The sequence below is a fragment of the Pungitius pungitius genome, chromosome 1 (assembly GCF_949316345.1).
Source record: "Pungitius pungitius chromosome 1, fPunPun2.1, whole genome shotgun sequence".
Classification (NCBI taxonomy): Eukaryota; Metazoa; Chordata; class Actinopteri; order Perciformes; family Gasterosteidae; genus Pungitius; species Pungitius pungitius.
The window spans coordinates 1,784,779-1,804,035 of NC_084900.1; the positions used below are offsets into that span (position 1 = coordinate 1,784,779).

At 43.8% G+C, this 19,257-nt stretch overlaps 3 protein-coding genes across 4 annotated transcripts; 1 reads left to right on the forward strand and 2 right to left on the reverse strand.

Annotated features, from left to right (window-relative positions):
• Window positions 1–88: 88 nt before the first annotated feature.
• ppm1ka (protein phosphatase, Mg2+/Mn2+ dependent 1Ka) lies at window positions 89–5,124 on the reverse strand. 2 transcript variants are annotated; one of them, XM_037480029.2, is made up of 9 exons: window positions 5,089–5,124; window positions 4,080–4,217; window positions 3,631–3,765; window positions 3,219–3,391; window positions 3,046–3,146; window positions 1,604–1,769; window positions 1,274–1,418; window positions 1,056–1,190; window positions 89–713 (listed from the first exon to the last, which is right to left on the reverse strand). In XM_037480029.2, exons 2-9 carry the CDS (start codon window positions 4,182–4,184, stop codon window positions 582–584), a joined length of 1,092 nt encoding a protein of 363 aa, XP_037335926.2. In that variant the 5' UTR covers window positions 4,185–4,217; window positions 5,089–5,124; the 3' UTR covers window positions 89–581. The 2 variants fall into 2 exon arrangements, with proteins under 2 accessions (XP_037335926.2, XP_037335927.2); XM_037480030.2 differs by having other exon boundaries at window positions 93–713; window positions 4,095–4,217; window positions 5,089–5,123.
• A 1,502-nt stretch (window positions 5,125–6,626) lies between these two features.
• On the reverse strand, window positions 6,627–10,736 carry gprin3a (GPRIN family member 3a). The gene is made up of 3 exons (XM_037479862.2): window positions 10,354–10,736; window positions 7,814–9,478; window positions 6,627–7,720 (listed from the first exon to the last, which is right to left on the reverse strand). Exons 2-3 carry the CDS (start codon window positions 9,435–9,437, stop codon window positions 6,627–6,629), a joined length of 2,718 nt encoding a protein of 905 aa, XP_037335759.2. The 5' UTR covers window positions 9,438–9,478; window positions 10,354–10,736.
• Window positions 10,737–10,805: 69 nt separating this feature from the next.
• Window positions 10,806–17,374, forward strand: LOC119222974 (protein phosphatase methylesterase 1-like). Its single transcript, XM_037480010.2, has 15 exons — window positions 10,806–11,698; window positions 12,134–12,178; window positions 12,897–13,086; window positions 13,228–13,285; window positions 13,442–13,493; window positions 13,607–13,761; window positions 13,836–13,926; window positions 14,663–14,728; window positions 14,916–15,069; window positions 15,184–15,307; window positions 15,430–15,474; window positions 16,109–16,173; window positions 16,376–16,443; window positions 16,531–16,561; window positions 16,663–17,374. Exons 1-14 carry the CDS (start codon window positions 11,670–11,672, stop codon window positions 16,550–16,552), a joined length of 1,164 nt encoding a protein of 387 aa, XP_037335907.1. The 5' UTR covers window positions 10,806–11,669; the 3' UTR covers window positions 16,553–16,561; window positions 16,663–17,374.
• The last annotated feature ends 1,883 nt before the right edge of the window (window positions 17,375–19,257 follow it).

The window sequence follows — 19,257 nt, forward strand, 5'->3', positions numbered from 1 at the left end:
AATAATCAAAACAAGATTTTGCGCAGGCGCAATTCATGTTTTATTATATACACACACACACACACACACACACACACACACACACACTACTGACGTCATAAATATCTTTAGGGTCAACACACACGCAGGCAGTCACGTAGTTTTCTGGATCAAGTTCTGTGTGTGTGTGTGTGTGTGTGTCTGTGTGTGTTTGCCTTGTTGTTATGGTCACATGTAGGAATTTGTTTCTTCATTTAGAAACGCCTCTTCACTCAGATTCCATCTGGACCTCTGAGATGAAATCAGCTGATTTAAAACAGGTCACAGCACTGGTGGAGGATTTGGGATCTTCTTCAAAAACACTCTTGTGAATTGGAGAAATTAAGCTTTTTTTTCAAATTAAAATCTCCTCCTTAGAGCTCTGAGTCTGAACACCTGAAGTCCCTGAAGGCCAAATATAAAATATTCTAACTGTAGATTTTAACAAAATAAAACTCACATTTGAGAAACTATATAAAAATACCTCTGGTATCACGTTACTTTTACATATGTTATGATTTAAGTGATTTAAAAAATGACATAAGGGTATGCGTGTGCGTCGTCTATGCCCATCTCCCGCTGGAGGAGAAGGTTCTGCTCAGGCTGTAGACGCCGGCGGAGCTCTGATGTTGCCCCCAGGCTCCCAGCGGGACCACGATGGCGGTGGCGTTGTCCTCCGAGCCGTACTGCAGCGCCTTAAAGAAACACACACACACACACATTGTTTGTTCATTTATGCTCAACCTGGACAGGAAGTGACCATATACTGTATGTCTCTGGTAGAGACCTGTCAATCAGCGGGACGTCCCGCCCTCAATCATGTTTTATGGTACGTTTGACTCTATTTTTAAGTTTTGTTCTCCATCTCCCAGACTAAATAACATTTTAGAGTCGTTCCTACAAAATAAAAGCACCAAAGATCAGAATCAGACTCTGCTTCCATTAGACATTAGCTCCTCCTACTGTCGACCTTAAAACAACCTGCTGAAATCCTCCCAGATGTCCGTATGAATACTTCAATGAGCTGTGTTCAGTACCCGCTGAGCGATGACATCGGCGGCCTCCGCAGCGTTGTGGCACTGGTTGATGACATCACAGATCTCCTGGTCGCTCAGCAGGAAGTTGATGCCGTCGGTGGTCAGCGCCAGGAAGGAGTCGCTGGCGTGCTGGACCTGCAGAGACCTCACGTGTCACCTCCACCGCTGATCGCATGGAAACATGTTGCGAGATGTTTTGGGCGGTTTTGGGGACTCACTGCGAGGCGCCGCGTGTCCGGCTCGGCGATGACGCCGCTGGCCTTCAGGTGGAAGTCTCCGATGCTGCGCGTCATGGCGAGGCGCCCGTTGACGTTGGCCTCGCCCACGCCGTTCCACGTCACGAAGCCTCCGGACCTCTGGATCCTGACAACACACAAAGTTCACTCACTCAGTATTGGGCTGAAGTATGAACTCAATGTACTTGATTTACTTCCTGATACTTACCTCTAACATTTTCAATATTCCCATAAATAGTAGTCAGTACTACTAGTACTGTTCACAGTACCACTAATATCACTAGTACTGGTCAGAGTACCAATAGTGCGTACCTGCGTCTCTCGTCCTTGTGGTCAGGGGTGTGGTCTCTGGTGAGCTTGTTGGCTCTTCCCTTCCTGCACAGCAGCGCCCGACTGTCGCCGGCGCTGCCGACAACCAGCTCCACGCCGCCGCGTAGCATAGCAACCGTTGCCGTGGTACCGGCTGTCAGAAAGGAGTCTGGAGAGGGTGGGGGGTGATGTTGTATCACAACAAGTAAATTGTTATAACATGTAATAACGTTGTTACAATACGTTGTTTAACTGCTTGGCATTAAGACGGGGTTGTTGCGTAATGGTATTCAGTTACATTGTTGTAGTACGTTACATTACGTTGTTGTTGCATTACGTTGTTGTTACATTACGTTGTTGCATTACGTTGTTGCATTACGTTGTTGTTACATTACGTTGGTGTTACATTACGTTGCTGTTGCATTACGTTGTTGTTACATTACGTTGTTGCATTACGTTGGTGTTACATTACGTTGGTGTTGCGTTACGTTGTTGTTACATCATGTTGCTGCATTACGTTGTTGTTACATTACGTTGGTGTTACATTACGTTGCTGCATTACGTTGTTGTTACATTACGTTGGTGTTACATTACGTTGTTGTTGCATTACGTTGTTGTTACATTACGTTGGTGTTACATTACGTTGGTGTTACATTACGTTGCTGTTGCATTACGTTGGTGTTACATTACGTTGCTGCATTACGTTGGTGTTACATTATGTTGTTGCATTACGTTGGTGTTACATTACGTTGGTGTTACATTACGTTGTTGTTGCATTACGTTGTTGTTACATTACGTTGGTGTAACATTACGTTGCTGCATTACGTTGGTGTTACATTACGTTGCTGCATTACGTTGGTGTTACATTACGTTGCTGCATTACGTTGTTGTTACATTACGTTGCTGTTGCATTACGTTGGTGTTACATTACGCTGTTGCATTACGTTGGTGTTACATTACGTTGCTGCATTACGTTGGTGTTACATTACGTTGCTGCATTACGTTGGTGTTACATTACGTTGCTGCATTACGTTGGTGTTACATTACGTTGCTGTTGCATTACGTTGTTGTTACATTACGTTGCTGCATTACGTTGTTGTTACATTACGTTGTTGTTGCATTACGTTGTTGTTACATTACGTTGCTGCATTACGTTGTTGTTACATTACGTTGTTGTTGCATTACGTTGTTGTTGCATTACGTTGTTGTTACATTACGTTGTTGCATTACGTTGTTGGTACATTACGTTGGTGTTACATTACGTTGGTGTTGCATTACGTTGGTGTTACATTACGTTGTTGTTGCATTGTTGCAATAGCTTACCGCGTTTTACATTGTTAGGCTTCACCAAACTCACCATTTACACTGAATCCAACATTAAAGACTCTTTTTTCTTTTTTTGTGATTAATGGCCATCCTGGTGTGTGTGTGTGTGTGTGTCTCACCATTGTTGAAGTAGCTCAGGTGTGTGTGTAGAGCCTCATCTACGTCTACAAAGGCTTTCTTCAAAACTTTCTCCAGGTCGTCCTCCTCCTCCAGAGCGTCTCTGTTCAGGAACATTCAATTAAATAATGACTAAATCATCATTTATTCATCATTAGCAACGCAAACACTCAACCTGATGAACTTCTCCATGAAGGTGGAGCAGTAGTCGGCGGCGTGTGGACCGCCGTGGCCATCGAACACGGCGAAATAGAGCAGGTCGTCATGGATACGGGCCACGCTGAGGCGGTCCTCGTTCTGCCTCCTGAGACCCAGGACGGAGGCGCTGCCGACCCGGGACAGACCGACCTGTGAGGTGTCGATTCACCACGTCACCTGCTGTCCATCTATTCACACGTTGATTCATTCGTTCACATCATCCATCCATCAGCGATCGGTCATTCATCCACTAGTCATTCATCCATCCATCAGCAGCGTTCATCCATGTAATCCATACTCATGCTTTCATCCATCATCGTGTCCATATATTTATCAACTCACCCATCAATAATTCATTCATCCCTGTGTTCATCCATTCATCCCGTTACCCGTGGAGTGGCTTCTCCGTGGGGGGGCCCGGGGGGCCGTAGTACCGGTTCTTCTATTCGGTTGTCCCAGATGCCAAACGAGTCGAAGCGAGTCGACCCGCTGGCCCGCCGCACCCCGGGCAAAGCCCCGCCCCCCTGGAGGGCGACCAATCACAGTATATGGTTAGTTTATTAAACAAGTTACGGTTAGGTTCATTTTTTAAAGGTTCTGAATATTAAACTCTGGGAATTGAGTGTGAATTGTAATTGAGTTAAATTATGTGGAATAAGGAAATGCCCTTTGAGGAGTCATTTTCAAAGTAAAAGGAGAAATGTCGATTCGTAAAAGGTGCTTTAAGATTGTAAAAAAAAAAAACGAGCCATTCACACACACACTTCTGACGCAGAATGACTCGTTTCAAAGGGTTGAACTCAATGGAAGAACTCAAGTAGAAGTTGTACTGAAGTACTTGAGGCAGATCGACCTGGCGTGAGGCGGTGCAGGTGAGGAAGGTTCTCCTGGTGACGGAGGAGCGAGCGCATCGCAGCAGGTGGAGCAGAGCCGGAGAACTCATTTCAGCTTCAGTTTGTCCCGAATTTAAAGAAATCTACAACGACATAAATCAGAGAAAAGCTCCATACTAAAGTAAAAAGCATTCACTCAAAACCTTTATTACTTCATTAAAATACAGTAAATATTAATGCATCTAAATATGGGAATATATATATAAATAAATAAACAAATTTAACAGAAAGATGTGCTTAAAGGGCGAAGGTTAAACGTGTCGATGTTCGACTCCCCATCGCTTTGTGTATAAATAGTTTTTGGTATGTTGGTTTGAGTTTCCCTTCAGCTGGAGGGACACAAGTAGAACAACACTGTGTGGAAGTATTCAGATGCTTTACTGCAGTCAAGGTACTAATACCACACTGAGACGTCCTGCATTCAAAACCAAATATAAAGTGTTGATTAATCAGTGTTTAACTTTTTTCAATATCTGATATTTCCTGATTATGTTGCAACTTCTCTTTATACCGTTTGCTAGTTTAATCTACAGCAACGCATCAAGTCTCAAAGAGTTCATTTAGTCTTATATAGCTTTTATTTTGAAGGAGAAGGGACACAAATACCTTGAAAACTAATTTTCTTACCCTCTAATCTTTTTCACATTTCCACCTAATTGCACGTTGTATATTTAATTTAATTAATTATATTTAATGGTATGTATATAAATATATGAGTTACATGAATCTAATTAGTGATATGGACCCTTTTGTTGACAAAACATAACAATGCACAAATGTATTAACATAAATACGTGGTAATATAACCACTAATTAATGCTAAAGCATTGACAAATGCTGCAGAAAAAGTCTTTTTTGGATGTATGACTATAATAAATGTAACAATACATATTAAAAGTGTTGCTACATTAAAAACAAATCTAAATATAATACATTTAGTGTAAAAGTACTCACCTTCTTCTTTTCTTGTAATCCTGTTTTTTATTTTCCCGCGCTGCTGTTTCCGGGCAACAGGTGTCCTTCAGCTCCACCGGGGGACACGGGACGCCAGGTCGGCCGCGCGCTGTGATCGAAGGAGGGGGGGGCGGGGGATGGGGGCGGGGCACGAGCCGAGGTAAGGGACACCCAGCTGGGGGGGGGGGGGGGGCACGAGCCGCGAGGTTCAGCCGAGGAGGAAGCCGTCCAATCAAGTTTTGATTCCCGGTATTTTCTTTCGGCTTTGAAGAAGTTAACGTTAATCCATACATTTAAACGAATCTACGTGTGAAATCTCATGAATGTGTATAAAGACGTCATGTCTGACTACTGATGAGAGGGAATGCTGGGGTGATGACGGAGGAGCTTTTATTGCGCTCTGGGACATCTTATTGTGAAAGGCCAGAATTGGGTTCCTGGATATGTTGGCAGCATTGGTGGTAATTTTGGAGACCCTTTAACCAACATTTATTCTCCACAACAAACAACAAAACAAAACGTCATTTACAATGAAGATGAATGTCCGGGTCAGGGGCAAACCAGCGCACGGCTAATTCACCTTCTACCGAAAATTTCTTAATTCAATAATTAATTACTAATGAGAGAAAATGGTCCATGCGTTTAATAAAATAATCCTGGATTGTGATTGGTCGATTACAGGTGAAGCTTTTTATTTTCTGTCCAGCGGGCCGTGGCTCACATATTTAAGATTTGGATAACTCAAAGCATCGAACTGAATAAAACACGGAAGAGAGACTCTGTTGTTAACATGAGCGTGACTTTAATGTTCCTGAATAATTCAGAGATAACACTGCAGTGATAGAGGAGGACAAAGTGGGACCAAGTTATTACGCTGCGCTGCTTTTAGGACATGAAATCCCAGCAGGGCCTCAGGACAGAGCAGACAAAGAACCAGTAGGAAAAATATGAAAGAAAAACCAGAACAATACATTAATGAAGCAGGTTGTGTGTGTGTGTGTGTGTGTGACAACTCGTCAGCAGAACACTGTTACTGCATTAATAAGTGTCTGAATAATGAAGAAGTGTGTGACCCGAGAGGGAAAGAAGGAAAGAGAGGGAAGAAAATAAAGGAGATTAACAGAAAACTCCAAAGAGAGGAAAGAAAAAGAAAATATAGTCATGGAAACAAAGGGAAATAAAACAGGGAAAGAACAGGAATTAAAAGGATAATACTGGAAATGAATAGCATGCGAAAGGAAAAGGAAGAGAACGAAATGCGTGAAATTATGCAAATAAAAAAAACGGAAAAGAATGATTAGAGGAAGTCCCCCCCCCCCTCTCCCCCCTGTCCCCGCCCCGCTTTGCGGGCCTTCTAAGTGGTTTCGTGTGGCGACCCGCTGACGGAGGGGAGTTGGATGAAATATTTACCTCCAGTGAGAGAGCTGCTGTCCTCTCAGCTCCTCGTCACAAACTGGAAGCACCACCGCCATGAAATAACCACATTTAGGTCATTAATTATAACCGCCTCTCCTGTCAGTGAGAACACGTCATGCCTTTCACTCAACATACGGTGAATAAATGTGTGTCTGGTGTATTTTTCCGGTGTCAGTCCGACACTTCTTCTCGCTTTGCTCCCTGGGGCTGCCGGCCGAGCAGATGGACATCCTCAGGGTCCGGATGTGCTTCTGCTGCTCCCGGATCTTGGACTCCAGGTGGGACTGGATGGCCGTGCCGAGGGACTCCATGTCCACCGCTGCGCCGTACACCTCCCACGTCCGGCCCTGCTTGTCCCACGCCACCTCCTGCGGCCTCGCTGCGTTCTCTCCGTCCTCTTCCTCCCTGGCTGCGTGTTCCTCCTCTTCCTTGGCGGTGGTGTCTCGTCCGGGTCGCCGCTCTGGCGTGAGGGCGGCGGCCGAAGGAAACAGCGATGGCCGGCAAAGCTCAATGTCGATCTTGCAGACGTGCTGGAGGGGGGAGGTCGATGACTGACGGGTCGGCGAGCCCATCGGGGAGGAGGAAGGACTTCGGCACTCCAGCCCCCCGGGCTCCACTTGGACGCCGAAATCTCTCCGCTGCACTCCGGTCATGGTCGCCGTCTCCCTCACCGCCCTGGAGCTGGGACGGAGGAGAGAAGAACGCCCTCCCCCGCCTTCCTGTTTACCCCTGTGCTGCAGCTTCTTCTTCTTCTCTTCCTTCACGCTCTTCGCACCCGTTGCCCTCGACGATAGGACTATGCCACCGTCGGCGGCATTTGCGTCTCCCAGGTGGCTCGGCGAAATCTGTGGGGCGCCTGGTGTCCTCTTGTCTCCTAGCAGCCACCTTGTGTCGTCAGTCCCAGCCCTCCCTTGCCCGCCCCCCTGGGATACCGCCGGCCCTCCGGCAGCTGTCACTTTGCTTGCCGGCTTTTTTAAGTGTTCTTTCTCATCGGTAACAGCTGTTTTCATCGACCTCTCGGTGTTAAAGTCACCGTCAGAACCCCAAGTCAGACTGGTATTTTTACGGGGAGTCTTGCTGTTTGTTTCCCCGGCAACAGACACGCCAGCAGCGGGCTCTGCCGTGGATCTGCTCGTCATTGTCACAGCAAAGGTGGTCTTGGTTTTGGGGCTGGGGGCGGCACGAGGAGCCGGCAGGCCTGAGGTCACACCAGAACCTGCAAGCAGGACACATAGTAAAAAATAAGACCATTATATACCATATACACCATACCATTATTACTTAGGGAAATTGTGGCCAGTGGGATTACCTGTAGTGGAACCAGGAATCCTCGCAACCTCCCTGTGCTGTACGACCGGACCAGAACCCAGAGTTTTGCCAGCACCAGACCCCTGACTCGGTTGAGGAGACAACGCCGAGGAGGGAGACAAATGTGCCAGAGCCGACTGTGAACACAAAGGATCCGGTCCAGACCTAGAAGCTTTAGGGTCTGGCCTGAGTTTTGCGCCAAAGCTGACCTTTAAGTTGTTGTCTTTGGAACCCAGTAGACCAGTTCTAGGGGCGGATGGGAATACGGACCCAAACGGCTCCACGTTAGAGCCAGAGGTCAGCAGAGAAAGTTTAGAATTTGAAATGGGTTTGCAACTGGACATGACCGTAGAGTCACAGATGAGGTTTAACTCAGAAGGTTTAACACTTGCAGTGGTTTTAATAATGTATTTAGTATCTGATGAAGTTTTAGGGTCTTTAGGACCAACAGCTGTGTCAAGATCCTGACTGGTTTTATCTGGTTTGCACTGAGTTGGGGTTTTAGATCCGAGGCCATCTCCGGAACATAAACCAAACTTTAACTTGGCACCAGCCTTGGAAGTGAACCCGGTTTTGGAGTCTAAGCTGTCCTTCGAGGCCCAGTTGCTTTTGCAAGCCGAACCGCTTTTTGAATCCAGACCATCTTTGGACCCCTTTTTACAGTTAGAACTATTTCCAGAATCCAGACTGTCCGAGGCTTTGGAATTTGAACTAGATTTGGAATTGGATCCAAAACTAGCACTTGAATCCTTACCATGGAGGTTCTCCTTGGACCCTGATGTGTTACGGTTCCTGGTCCCTGAGACTTTTTCCTGGTTGGGTGGTTTGGGACTGAAGGAACTTGTTCGAGGGGTCTTCATGCCGAGCAGCGCTGGTTCAGCCTTCCGATTCGGCGTCTCAGAACCAGGACTCCTTGACTCACGTCTGGTGCTTCCTGAGGCTTGATTTGGGGGTTTGGTTGTCAATGCTGAGGTTCGATTGGCCGGTTTCAGGTCGTGGACTTTCAGGGTCACGGGTGGGCGGAGAGTTTTCGGCAAGTTTGTCTCGAGGGAAATTTCTTTTCTGACCGTTATTTTTCCGGCGGTCTTTGCCGTCGGTGACACATGTGGTTTGGAGTTTGATGGTTTATGGTTTGCAACACCAGCATTTTCCGTCCTCTGTACTTGTGGTTTCGCTCTTTCCGTCATCATGGCGACGGTGGTTTGTTCCCCCTGGGGGGGTTTTGGACTCGCCTTGAGGCCAAGTGTAGAAGCCTTTTTGGGGTTCAGGGATTTCAGAGACACAGCCGAAGCTTTGCCTTTCGGTCTCCACGGATCGTCTCTTTCCCCTGGTGACGTCACGGGGGTCGACAGGACACCCTTTTCTGTGGTGGCCCATCCCTCGGCCCCGTCTACTTTATTCCCCTCATCCTTTTTGCCCCGTCTATGCGGCCCCAGTGTCTCAGCGGATGGTCGGGGTTGTCTCGGGGAGGACAGCATGAGGTTCAGGTTGAAGTTAGGCTCCGGCCCCCAGTTGGCATTGGGATCTGGGTCGCCGAAGGTGTTTTCCAGCTCCTCCTCTTCTGGAATCGGGCTTTCTGATTGGACATCCTTGCTGCGTTTAGAAACATTTGGGGATGTTTCCATGGTTTCTGTTTCTAAAGCTTTTGGCAAACGAGCGTCAGCACCTGATGGAAAAACAGTTAATCACAGTAAGTTATTCCCAAACCAATAACCCAATATCTAACCCAGTGGTGCCCACACTTTTTTGGGTCGTAAGCTACTTTTCAACCAAACGAGTCATGGCGACCTACCACCCCACGGGGGGGGGGGGGGGCGAGCGCACGAAGCGATATAAAAAACAACGAGCCTTCCTTACCTTCATCGGGGTCAATATAAACCATCTTATTAAAATTTTTAAAGAAAATTTAAACCATCAAATATATTTTACTGAATATCAGCTCAGTAAAGAGTGTTTTTTTTCCGTCACATGAATCCTTTGAGGATCTGGTCTTCCTGCTCACTCATCAAATCATAATATTTAAATGTCCGTAACACGCGTTCTTCCTGCTCTAAATACTTACTCTGATCCATACAACTTTGTGGTTTATTTCATTAAAAAGCAGTGTTTGTGGTGTGACAAAAAAACGGGGAAGAAGAAAAGTAAATTTACAAAAGAAAATAACGTAACATATAGGATTATTAAATGTAATAATGAGAAAAACAAATCAAGCCCACCTTGTAGTTATTTGAAACAGTAGTTATTTTATTTCACTAAGATTACACATATTTTTAGATCAGTAATAGTATAGTTATGTTAAACACTATACTAATAACTATATTTAATCAGTAGAATCTTTATTAAACAATATTAGTTATTATAATGAATATTATACCTATTTTAAGCAATAATAATGTATTGTATGTATTTTTTAAACAATGAACCTATAGTTATATTAATAAACATAATATTATATATAATTAAATTATAATAAACATAATATATGTAGTATTATACATCATTTAATCAGTAAGATAAAAGTTATTTAAATCATCTACATACCTATTCAGGTAAAACAGAATCCCATGGTAGGAGGCGGCTGCCGCTGACTTCGCTCCCTCGCTCTCCTCCTCGCTGCTTTAACAGAGGAAGCGTTTATGAATAAATGAGAAGAGGAGGGAGAGAAGGAGGAAATCATCATCATGTTTTCTTTCCTCCTCCTTCTGTTTTTCTTCTTCACGCCTCAGGTCATTTCCTTCCCTTCTCTTCGGTTCCTTCTTCTAGCTCCTAACCTTTTCATCCATCCTTCCTCCTCTTCATTGTCGTCTTTCTATTCCGCCTTTTATTTAAAACCTCCCCTATTTTGTCCTCCTCTCAACCGTCTCAACCTTTCGATTCACGTCCTAATATTTGATATCTTCATTTGTATGAACCATTTTTTGCAACACGCAGATTGTGAATTTGCACTTTTTCCAATAATCATTATTTTTTCTACAAATTAGTTAAATATTCACACTTTCATACATCCTTTCTGCAACTGCTGCACGGCAAATTCCCTCTGAATAAATAAGGTCTTGTATAATCTTGTTTAATATCTATTCATAAATATGGATACAATTAAATATAGAAGAACAAAAGAAACTAAACAGTTTAATAAATGAACAATGATATCTATTTTACGAGACAACTTTAGCTAGATTTGACTGTTTTGGACAGAAATATAACACAGAGATTATTTGTATCACTGAATCATTGCCTGGATATGACAGCTGTCTGTCACTTCCACCTCAGGGCTGCAGGACTATTTACAATGACGTAAAACCTCCCATTTAACCGGATATTATTAAATCTAATAGTCAGTGCTAGTCAAGATCTATGACCCAGAACATAGTTTCTGCTTTTTTTGACAAATCATTTAACATTTGGACATCATTTTAACAAATAATAGAAAATTCTTAAAATTGATTTTCTATTTTGCAAAAAACAGAACAACTGAATCTTGGATTACATTTTTATTAAATTATAGAAGTTTAGGTCAAGAGAAAAAGAAAAGAACAAATGATCATGAAGAGAGATTTAAATGTATGATAAGAGGTGCGGTTGCTGAGTAAATGAAGACTCTTTTAACACTTGTGTCTCTCGGCCAATAGGAACTGAGACCGCGATGCTACCTGACATCAACAGATGACTCTCTGTCTTATAGATCTTTGTTTATTCTCATAGAGGCTCTCAGTGGTCTTATTTGGTTGATGGATTTGCAACTAAGAGCGCAGGAAGCTGCTTTTTGAAGAAAACTTGCTTGATTGCCTCAAAGACGCACACACTCACAAATACACTATAGAAAAGTGAACTAGTGGTTTTTCCTGTCGAGACACAGCATGTTGGAGGAGAGCTTCGATACCGAGCAGTAAGTCACTTCTATGTAACGTTTTCATTCATCGGAAGTGGAGACAGAGTAACTGCCCTCGCAAGTGGAAGAGACTCAATTTGGATTTAGAAGTAGGTTAAAGCATGAATATAATTATGCAAGCAGCACCAGCAACGTAGATTTACACCGTAAAGCCACGACCAATGTACCAAAAGTTCTAGAACGTGTTTTAAAATTATTCATACTTGAAGTTCAGAAGGAATGAGTTTTGGTACGGTTTCTTTAGCAATGATTTCTCATTTTACAGAATTGTTCCTTAGAGATTTTTTGTCTCTGTGAGGTTGCCAGGTTGTGTTGCTTTTTGTTCTCCGTCTATTAAACTAAATAACATTTATAAATGAAAATAACTTTCTTACATTTAATCACTCAAAGATTTAGATTTGTTGTTGTTTGTGCTACTTCTTTGCCCACCAGGTCTGCAAAGCCGGAAGACGTGATGGAGAGGAAACTTGAGCTAATGTACTTGTCCTGGAGGGAAAAGCTGCGTCATCTACAGATCTACGGAGCTCCTAGTTCATATAAAACAAAAGTGCTGAAGAAGCTAGCAAAGACGCGCTAGGTTGATGTTTACACAGACAATAGGAAGGATGTACTCTGCTCTAAACCAGAAAGAGTACAGCCTCTCACAGTTAAGGGTTTGCTAGCTAGCCTGGCTGACAACGCTTTCTCTTTCTTAGAAGGAAAAGCTGGTGATTTACTAGCTGGCCATATAATGGCATCTACCGACAGAATGAGCTGCTATCCGCCTGTTTATACCGAAGAAGTTACAATCCACTTCTATATAGAAATTCAAAATAGCTAAAGAAGCGATCTAGATTATTGTTTATCAAAATCAACAGAATGAAGGTAAAATCCCGCTCTGCTACCAACTGAAAAACAGACACGTGTTTGCTCGCTCGGATTAGCCAAAGTAGCATTTAGCTAATCTGCGACAAATGGTTCTAGAAGAATGCACCAACCTCATCTCCAGACTCAAGAACGCAATAGCCTAGCCTTAGCCTAGCTAACAGTGGAGGCTAGCCAAAGTTGCATTTAACGTCCTAAACTAGCTAGGTGAACGGGCCAGCTACCCTATTCTTCTTCAGTAGATTTCCACATAGAGAAATGTCTGTACACCGGTGTATTCTAGCCAGAGGTACACCTCCTTGTGTTTCTCTGGTCCTGTATGTCAAAACAGGGAGTTTGGCGGGAAGCCGGACTACTCTCCGGTGTCGTGGAGGGAGTATTTCGACCAGATGGAGGACGTGAGAGTGGGGCCGCCCGACGACGGGGACGTCTACAGGATCTACAAGGCCGGGCACGATGGGCCGCTGCTGGTTCTGCTTCACGGGGGAGGCCACTCGGCTCTGTCCTGGGCCGTCTTCACCGTGAGTATCCGGTACCGCCGGCGGGTCCCTTTGAAGCCAGACGATGCGTTGACGGCGGCTGCGTTCTGATTCTTGGTCTCACGGCGGCTGCGTTCTGATTCTTGGTCTCACGGTGTTTCTCTGTGTTTCTCTGTGTTCCAGACGGCGATCGCCAGCAGAGTGACCTGCCGGGTCCTCGCCATGGATCTCCGGGGTCACGGTGAGGCAACACGAAGAGATGCGTTAGGGGAGATGTGAATAACGGTTCCAACGCACGTGGAAATATGTTTTTCAATAGTTGTGCTTTATATATTTAGTGCTTAGAAATTGAGATGCATTACATGGACGATACAATCTAAATAATTTCTCTGTTAAGGTGGAACCTTGGTCCGCCAATCAGATGACTACTCTACTCACACAATGTCTAGGTAACAGCACCCAACGCACAAACAAAACACCCCTACTCCTTTTTACCTAACACAACGACCAAAGCGCAATCACAACCATTACTGGCTGATACCGTTTGCTCCGCCCCCCTCAGCGATGTAGCCAATGTGATCGGAGCCTGCTACGGTCAGACTCCTCCCCCAATCGTCCTGATTGGCCACGGCGTAGGCGGGGCAATCGCAGTGCATACAGCCAGCAACATGCTGCTGCCGAGCACCGTGGGCCTGGTGGCAATAGACGTGGTGGAAGGTGAGAGTTCACTTTTTTTTTAAATTAGTGATGTCCACAAGTATCTTCCTCACTTGTTGTCTTCCCTGCCGCAGGCAGTGCGACTGAGGCCCTCCACAACATGCAGACCTTTCTGAAGGGAAGACCCAAGTCCTTCAAGTCCATGGACCACGCCATAGAGTGGAGGTGAGCATTAGAGATGCAACAAACCCGATGAAATACAGATATACATGTATGCATCTCTCAAATGACTGGATCACCTTGCTGATTGAGGTCCGGTTCCCGTACAAAAATTGGTCAAAATGCTCCTTATGCTGTGTGCTAGCTGCCAAAAAACACCAAGAGAAGAATAACCGAGCACCTGACCTAGCAAAATGAACTGTTAGCAATAGCAGCTACTTATTTTTACCGCGAACCAGCAACGTTTGATTCAATGTAAAAAACTGTTTTACTTTTGGGTATTCCGCCATCTGCTAATTTTAGCGGCAACTTTAACTGACGTTATTCCGAACTCCACCTGAGACAAACAGAAGGCAAGGCAATTTTATTTGTATTGCACATTTCAATAACAGGGCAATTCAAAGTGGGCATAAAAGAAAAACAATAAAATCAATAAAATATTTAAAAAAAACAAAAAATTGAATAGTATTTGTGTAGTGTAGTTTAAGAAAGCAGGAATGGTCAATTAAGCAGCAAATAGAAAGGTCTTTATCCTGGATCTTTAATCTTTAAAGAAGCTTAGGGGCTCAGCAGACCTGCAGCTTTCTGGGACTTTGTTCCTAAAAGATTAAATACAAAATATGGGGAAAATAAGATAACAATTGTCCATCTAAAGATCGGCTTTGTTAAATCCAGAAACACTGCCGCGCATAAAGCTCTCCTACAAAGTTAAACACTAACCAAACTGTTTTCCTCCTGTCAGCATCGGCAGCGGGCAAATTACCAACCTGGAATCAGCCAGAGTCTCGATGGTCGGTCAGATCAAGAGGTAGGCTTGCTCTGATTGGCCCTTTAGAGGAGGGACCTCCATGTTGATTGGCTGATGTTTTATCGTGTTTCTCCAACACACAGTAGATTATGAATAATGGAAAAACCAATGGAAGATATGAAAAAGGTGGATAATTTCCTGGTGACTTTTATCTTAAAAATATCTTCTTTCACTCCTATCTGTTGAGATGTGGGGTGGAGGAGGCCGAGGCGATGGAGAAGGCCAGCCTGGTGGAGAAGGCCGGCCCGATGGAGAAGTCCAGCCCGGTGACTGACGAGGTCGTCGAGCACAACGAAGAGTCCCGTGATCAGAGCGGCGAGAAAGAAAACGTCACTTCGGAGGTAAACCTCAGGGAAGCGCAAGGAGTTAGTAGTTAGTTCAACGTCTCTATGTCTTGTTCCCATTGTCTGTGTTGCCATGGAGAGGATCAATGGGCCGCGTTGTGTATCTGTCAGGGTCAGGTGGTGTACGTGTGGCGTATAGATCTCTCCAAGTCAGAGAAGTATTGGGACGGCTGGTTCAGAGGAACCTCCAATCTCTTCCTGGCTTGCAACCTGCCTAAACTCCTGCTATTGGCCGGTGGGTTTTTGGAAATATCCTTTTTATGGCAAAAGGTTCTACTCTATTTTAAAATATTAAACCTTTGAAAATGTTTTTTACATATATATTAATAATAAGCAGAAAGCTGCTTCTGTTTCCAGGAATTGACCGGCTGGATAGAAATCTGACCATTGGGCAGATGCAAGGTGAGATGCTGACTCCAGCAGTGATTTTCCCAAATTTCTACATTTTACTCGATGATATTGTTCTTGTGTCTAATGTTACCTGGATTATACTTTAGAACAGCTATTATTAAAGTGTTATTTTACGTGGAGTATTTTTATGTTGTATTGGTACTCTCACTAGTAAATTATCTGAATAATCCTTTGCTTTCCATCAGGACAAAACAAAAACAAAACAAAAAAAAGACAACTATCACTCTTAATATTCTGTTACTGGGGCTGATGGGAAATGTAGTCTAGAGACAAAACGCCACTTGCAGAGAGACACTGTGGTATTGGGAATACTTGACATTCTTTTCACACTGTGTTTCCTCAATAACTGTGAGCTAAAGGTGGCGGGCGTCTTCACTGCTGCACAGACCTCTCTGAGGACACAAACATTCACACTCAGGTGTACACAGACACACACACATCTTGAGGCGGCAGATCCTCTCCAGAGGCACCTGCTTCTGTCAGTCAACAACCAAGCTGGAAGTGACAGCTCAGGAGTGTGTGTGTGTGTGTGTGTGTGTGTGTGTTTGTGTGTGAGAGAGATTAAACAGCATCAGATAGATGTGTGCAAGACTGACAGTGTGTGTGTCTCGTGGTGTGTCCCTAGGTAGATTTATGATGCAGGTGCTGCCCCCTTGTGGACACGCAGTGCAGGAAAACAGGCCAGAAAAAGTAAGAAAACTATTATATACAAATACATTTTGAATAAAATATATATTCTGAAATGTATACTTTACTTTTACCACTTTCTGTAGTAAATTCATAAGACTACATAGAAATAGGATTTCTAACTGAATTTCGGATAAAACTCACATTAATCAAATTTTGTTAAAGATAGAATTTCTCCAATTAAGAAAACTGAATATTTTCTCAGGTGGCCGACGCTGTGGCCGCTTTCCTGTTAAGACACAAGTTTGCCGAAGCCAGACGAGAAACCGGGAGGTAAGTAAATAAAAAATGTATCTCGTTATGGCATTTAGAAAGCTAGTTTAATTCACCTGAATTTTTTCCTTATCCCTTTCTTTACAGCTCCAACTCTTTCACACAATGAAGTCTGGAGGTAAAATGTTATTTTAAACATCAACGTGCTTTCTGATTTTGTTGCTTTGTGCAGTTAACTAACAGCTTCTAACTCTCTAAACATTTCCTCTCAATTTTCAGGCGGTTACAAATGAAAACGAGCTCAGAGAAAATGGAAACCGAGTCAATACAAAAACTCAATACAAAGTACATTTGATGGTTTTTGCACCTAACAAATCCCAAAAGTGCAGAAGGCTAGTAGCCCCAAACCCCCTAAAGAGTCTCCAAAACATAATTACAATGATTAAATATATTACATTCGGGTTCCACTGTGATGAGATATAATCACAAGATGTAATCGTAACTCACAAGTTAAAATTGTCAAAATTCTTTACCCAATAAGTCCAAACATTTTTCTAGCCAACTTCAATTAGCTTCAATATGTAACATCTCTGTGGTAGAATTGACTACAAAACAGGTACTTGGAATCCATACTACATTGAAGTTGGACCACCATTAAAACTCCTTTAGACATCATAATAACATTTAGCCTTTTTAACGTTAAGGAACAAGGAAAAGTTATTTACTTTCACTTTAGCAGGCGGGTGACCAGTTTGTAACATGCTAACATTACCGTTAGCACAGCGGACTAGCATTCTGTTACATGCTAACGTTACCATTAGTAAGACTGTAGCCTACACGTTACCAGCTCGTAACATGCTAACATTACCGTTAGCACAGCGGACTACCATTCTGTTACATGCTAACGTTACCATTAGTAAGACTGTAGCCCACAGGTTACCAGCTCGTAACATGCTAACATTACCGTTAGCACAGCGGACTACCATTCTGTTACATGTGATAATCAAAAGTTTCTTTCTTTGTGCTAAGTTAGAAAATGTTGCCCTGTCCTGCTGAAGAATTCAAGTCAGAGACAGTCTGGCAGGATGGGGGTTCCTGTCTGGACTTGATTTAAGAGTCGGGACCCGCACGGACAAACAGAGGTTTCTCTGTGTGTATTGATAAGGGGATCGGTTTCTGTTCTGACTAGGGAAGCAAGGTCAGCGGGTCAACCAGCAGATTTGTAAGATAAGGAGGGAGGTTCACACCACACCCCAACCAACACTCAACCATTGTTCTTTGTTTACGTTAGGCAAGGTGGTCTGCACATTGGATGTGACCGGATCCTTAGAGGCGGGGGGAGAAGGTTCATCCCCTACGCCAGCTTAGGGCCAATAGAAATCTTTTCTTTGTCTTTTGGGTTATAAAACATGTTCTTGCTGATGTTAGTTAGTGTGTGTTCTTCCGGCCTGCGGGCCGGTAGGATTGCTCCTGCCTTTGCAAACGCAGCGCTTATACTTGACCTGTGATCTGATGAATAAATCTACCAGAACGAGAGAAGTAGTTTGGCTGAATTCTTCCAGACGTCCCCATCCAGGCTTCCAATTTTTGAACACGAGCCTCTCTTTTGAAATTACTAACAATTTTGGTGACCCCGACGTGATTGGCTGACCTGGATGAAGATCGAGGGGGCATCCGTTTTCCGGAACAGGCAGAAGGCCGGCGGCGTGGTTCAGCGTTGACAACAAAGGAGCGCGCTACAGAATGGGTGAGCAGACGAGCCCCTTTTTGTTCTAAAGGAATGAAAAGTCTGCGATTGGACAAATCTAAAATAATTGTTGTCAACTGCAGAATACGTCTCTGTCCTATAAGACCACTAAATTTAAACTAAATTTCAAAATATTCTGATGATCACATGTAAAGTATAAGCACATAATCACATTGAATTCAACATTAGGGAAAGTGAATGAGTGTCCACAGGGTAGGGAATTTAATTAAATATATACTCAGTAGAAATCCAGAGTTGAAGTTTGCGTCCCTCTGGTGATCGCAGTCCTACTTTCGCATGCAGTAGGTTTGGCGGTTCAGTGTAAGAGTAGGGACCTAGCGGGTAGGGATTTAGTTAATTAAATACAGGGTTTAAAAAGGAACGACGGTGCTCACTTGAGCTATCGAAGGTCGACCCTTAGTCATTAGAAATCCAGAGTTGAAGGTTGCGTCCCTCTGGTGACCGCAGTACTACGTATGCATGGACTAGTATTGGCGATTCAGTGTAAGAGTAGGGACTCAGCGGGTAGGGAACTTTAGGTAATTATATAGAGTTTAAAAAGGAATGACGGGGCTCACTTGAGTTCCCTGAGGTCGACTCTTAGTCGGTAGAAATCCAGAGTTGAAACGGTCCCTTTGGTGATTGCAGTTGCACGTATGTATGTCGTGGACTGGCAGTTTAGATCAGAGCAGGGTTTAAATTTATGTTAATCATTAGTCAGAAGAAAACCCAAGTTGAAAGGTACCTCTGGTCCTGCAGCCCCATTAGTGTGATATGGGGACTGGCAGGTTAGAATATTAGATGACGAAATAAGGACACAGGGAAAGATTTGTTATTTTTCATACTGGGAAATGTGTGGGTGGTTGGTGTAACTCCTGGTGTTTTACCGAACCTAGAAGCTGTGGATCAGGACTTGAAAAGGACTGAGAATCTGACAGTGAAAAGTGTTTGACCGGATTACACATTTGTGGGGATATGTATTAAAGGGTAAAAGGGAAAATCATAGTCAATAGTGGTGATACAAACATGAGAGAAATAAAACAATACAGGTGAACTGGTGTTATAAGCCTCAACAATCGAGCGCTGTATTCCTCTAATACAGTAGAAGCTTCTTGATTGGGTTCACA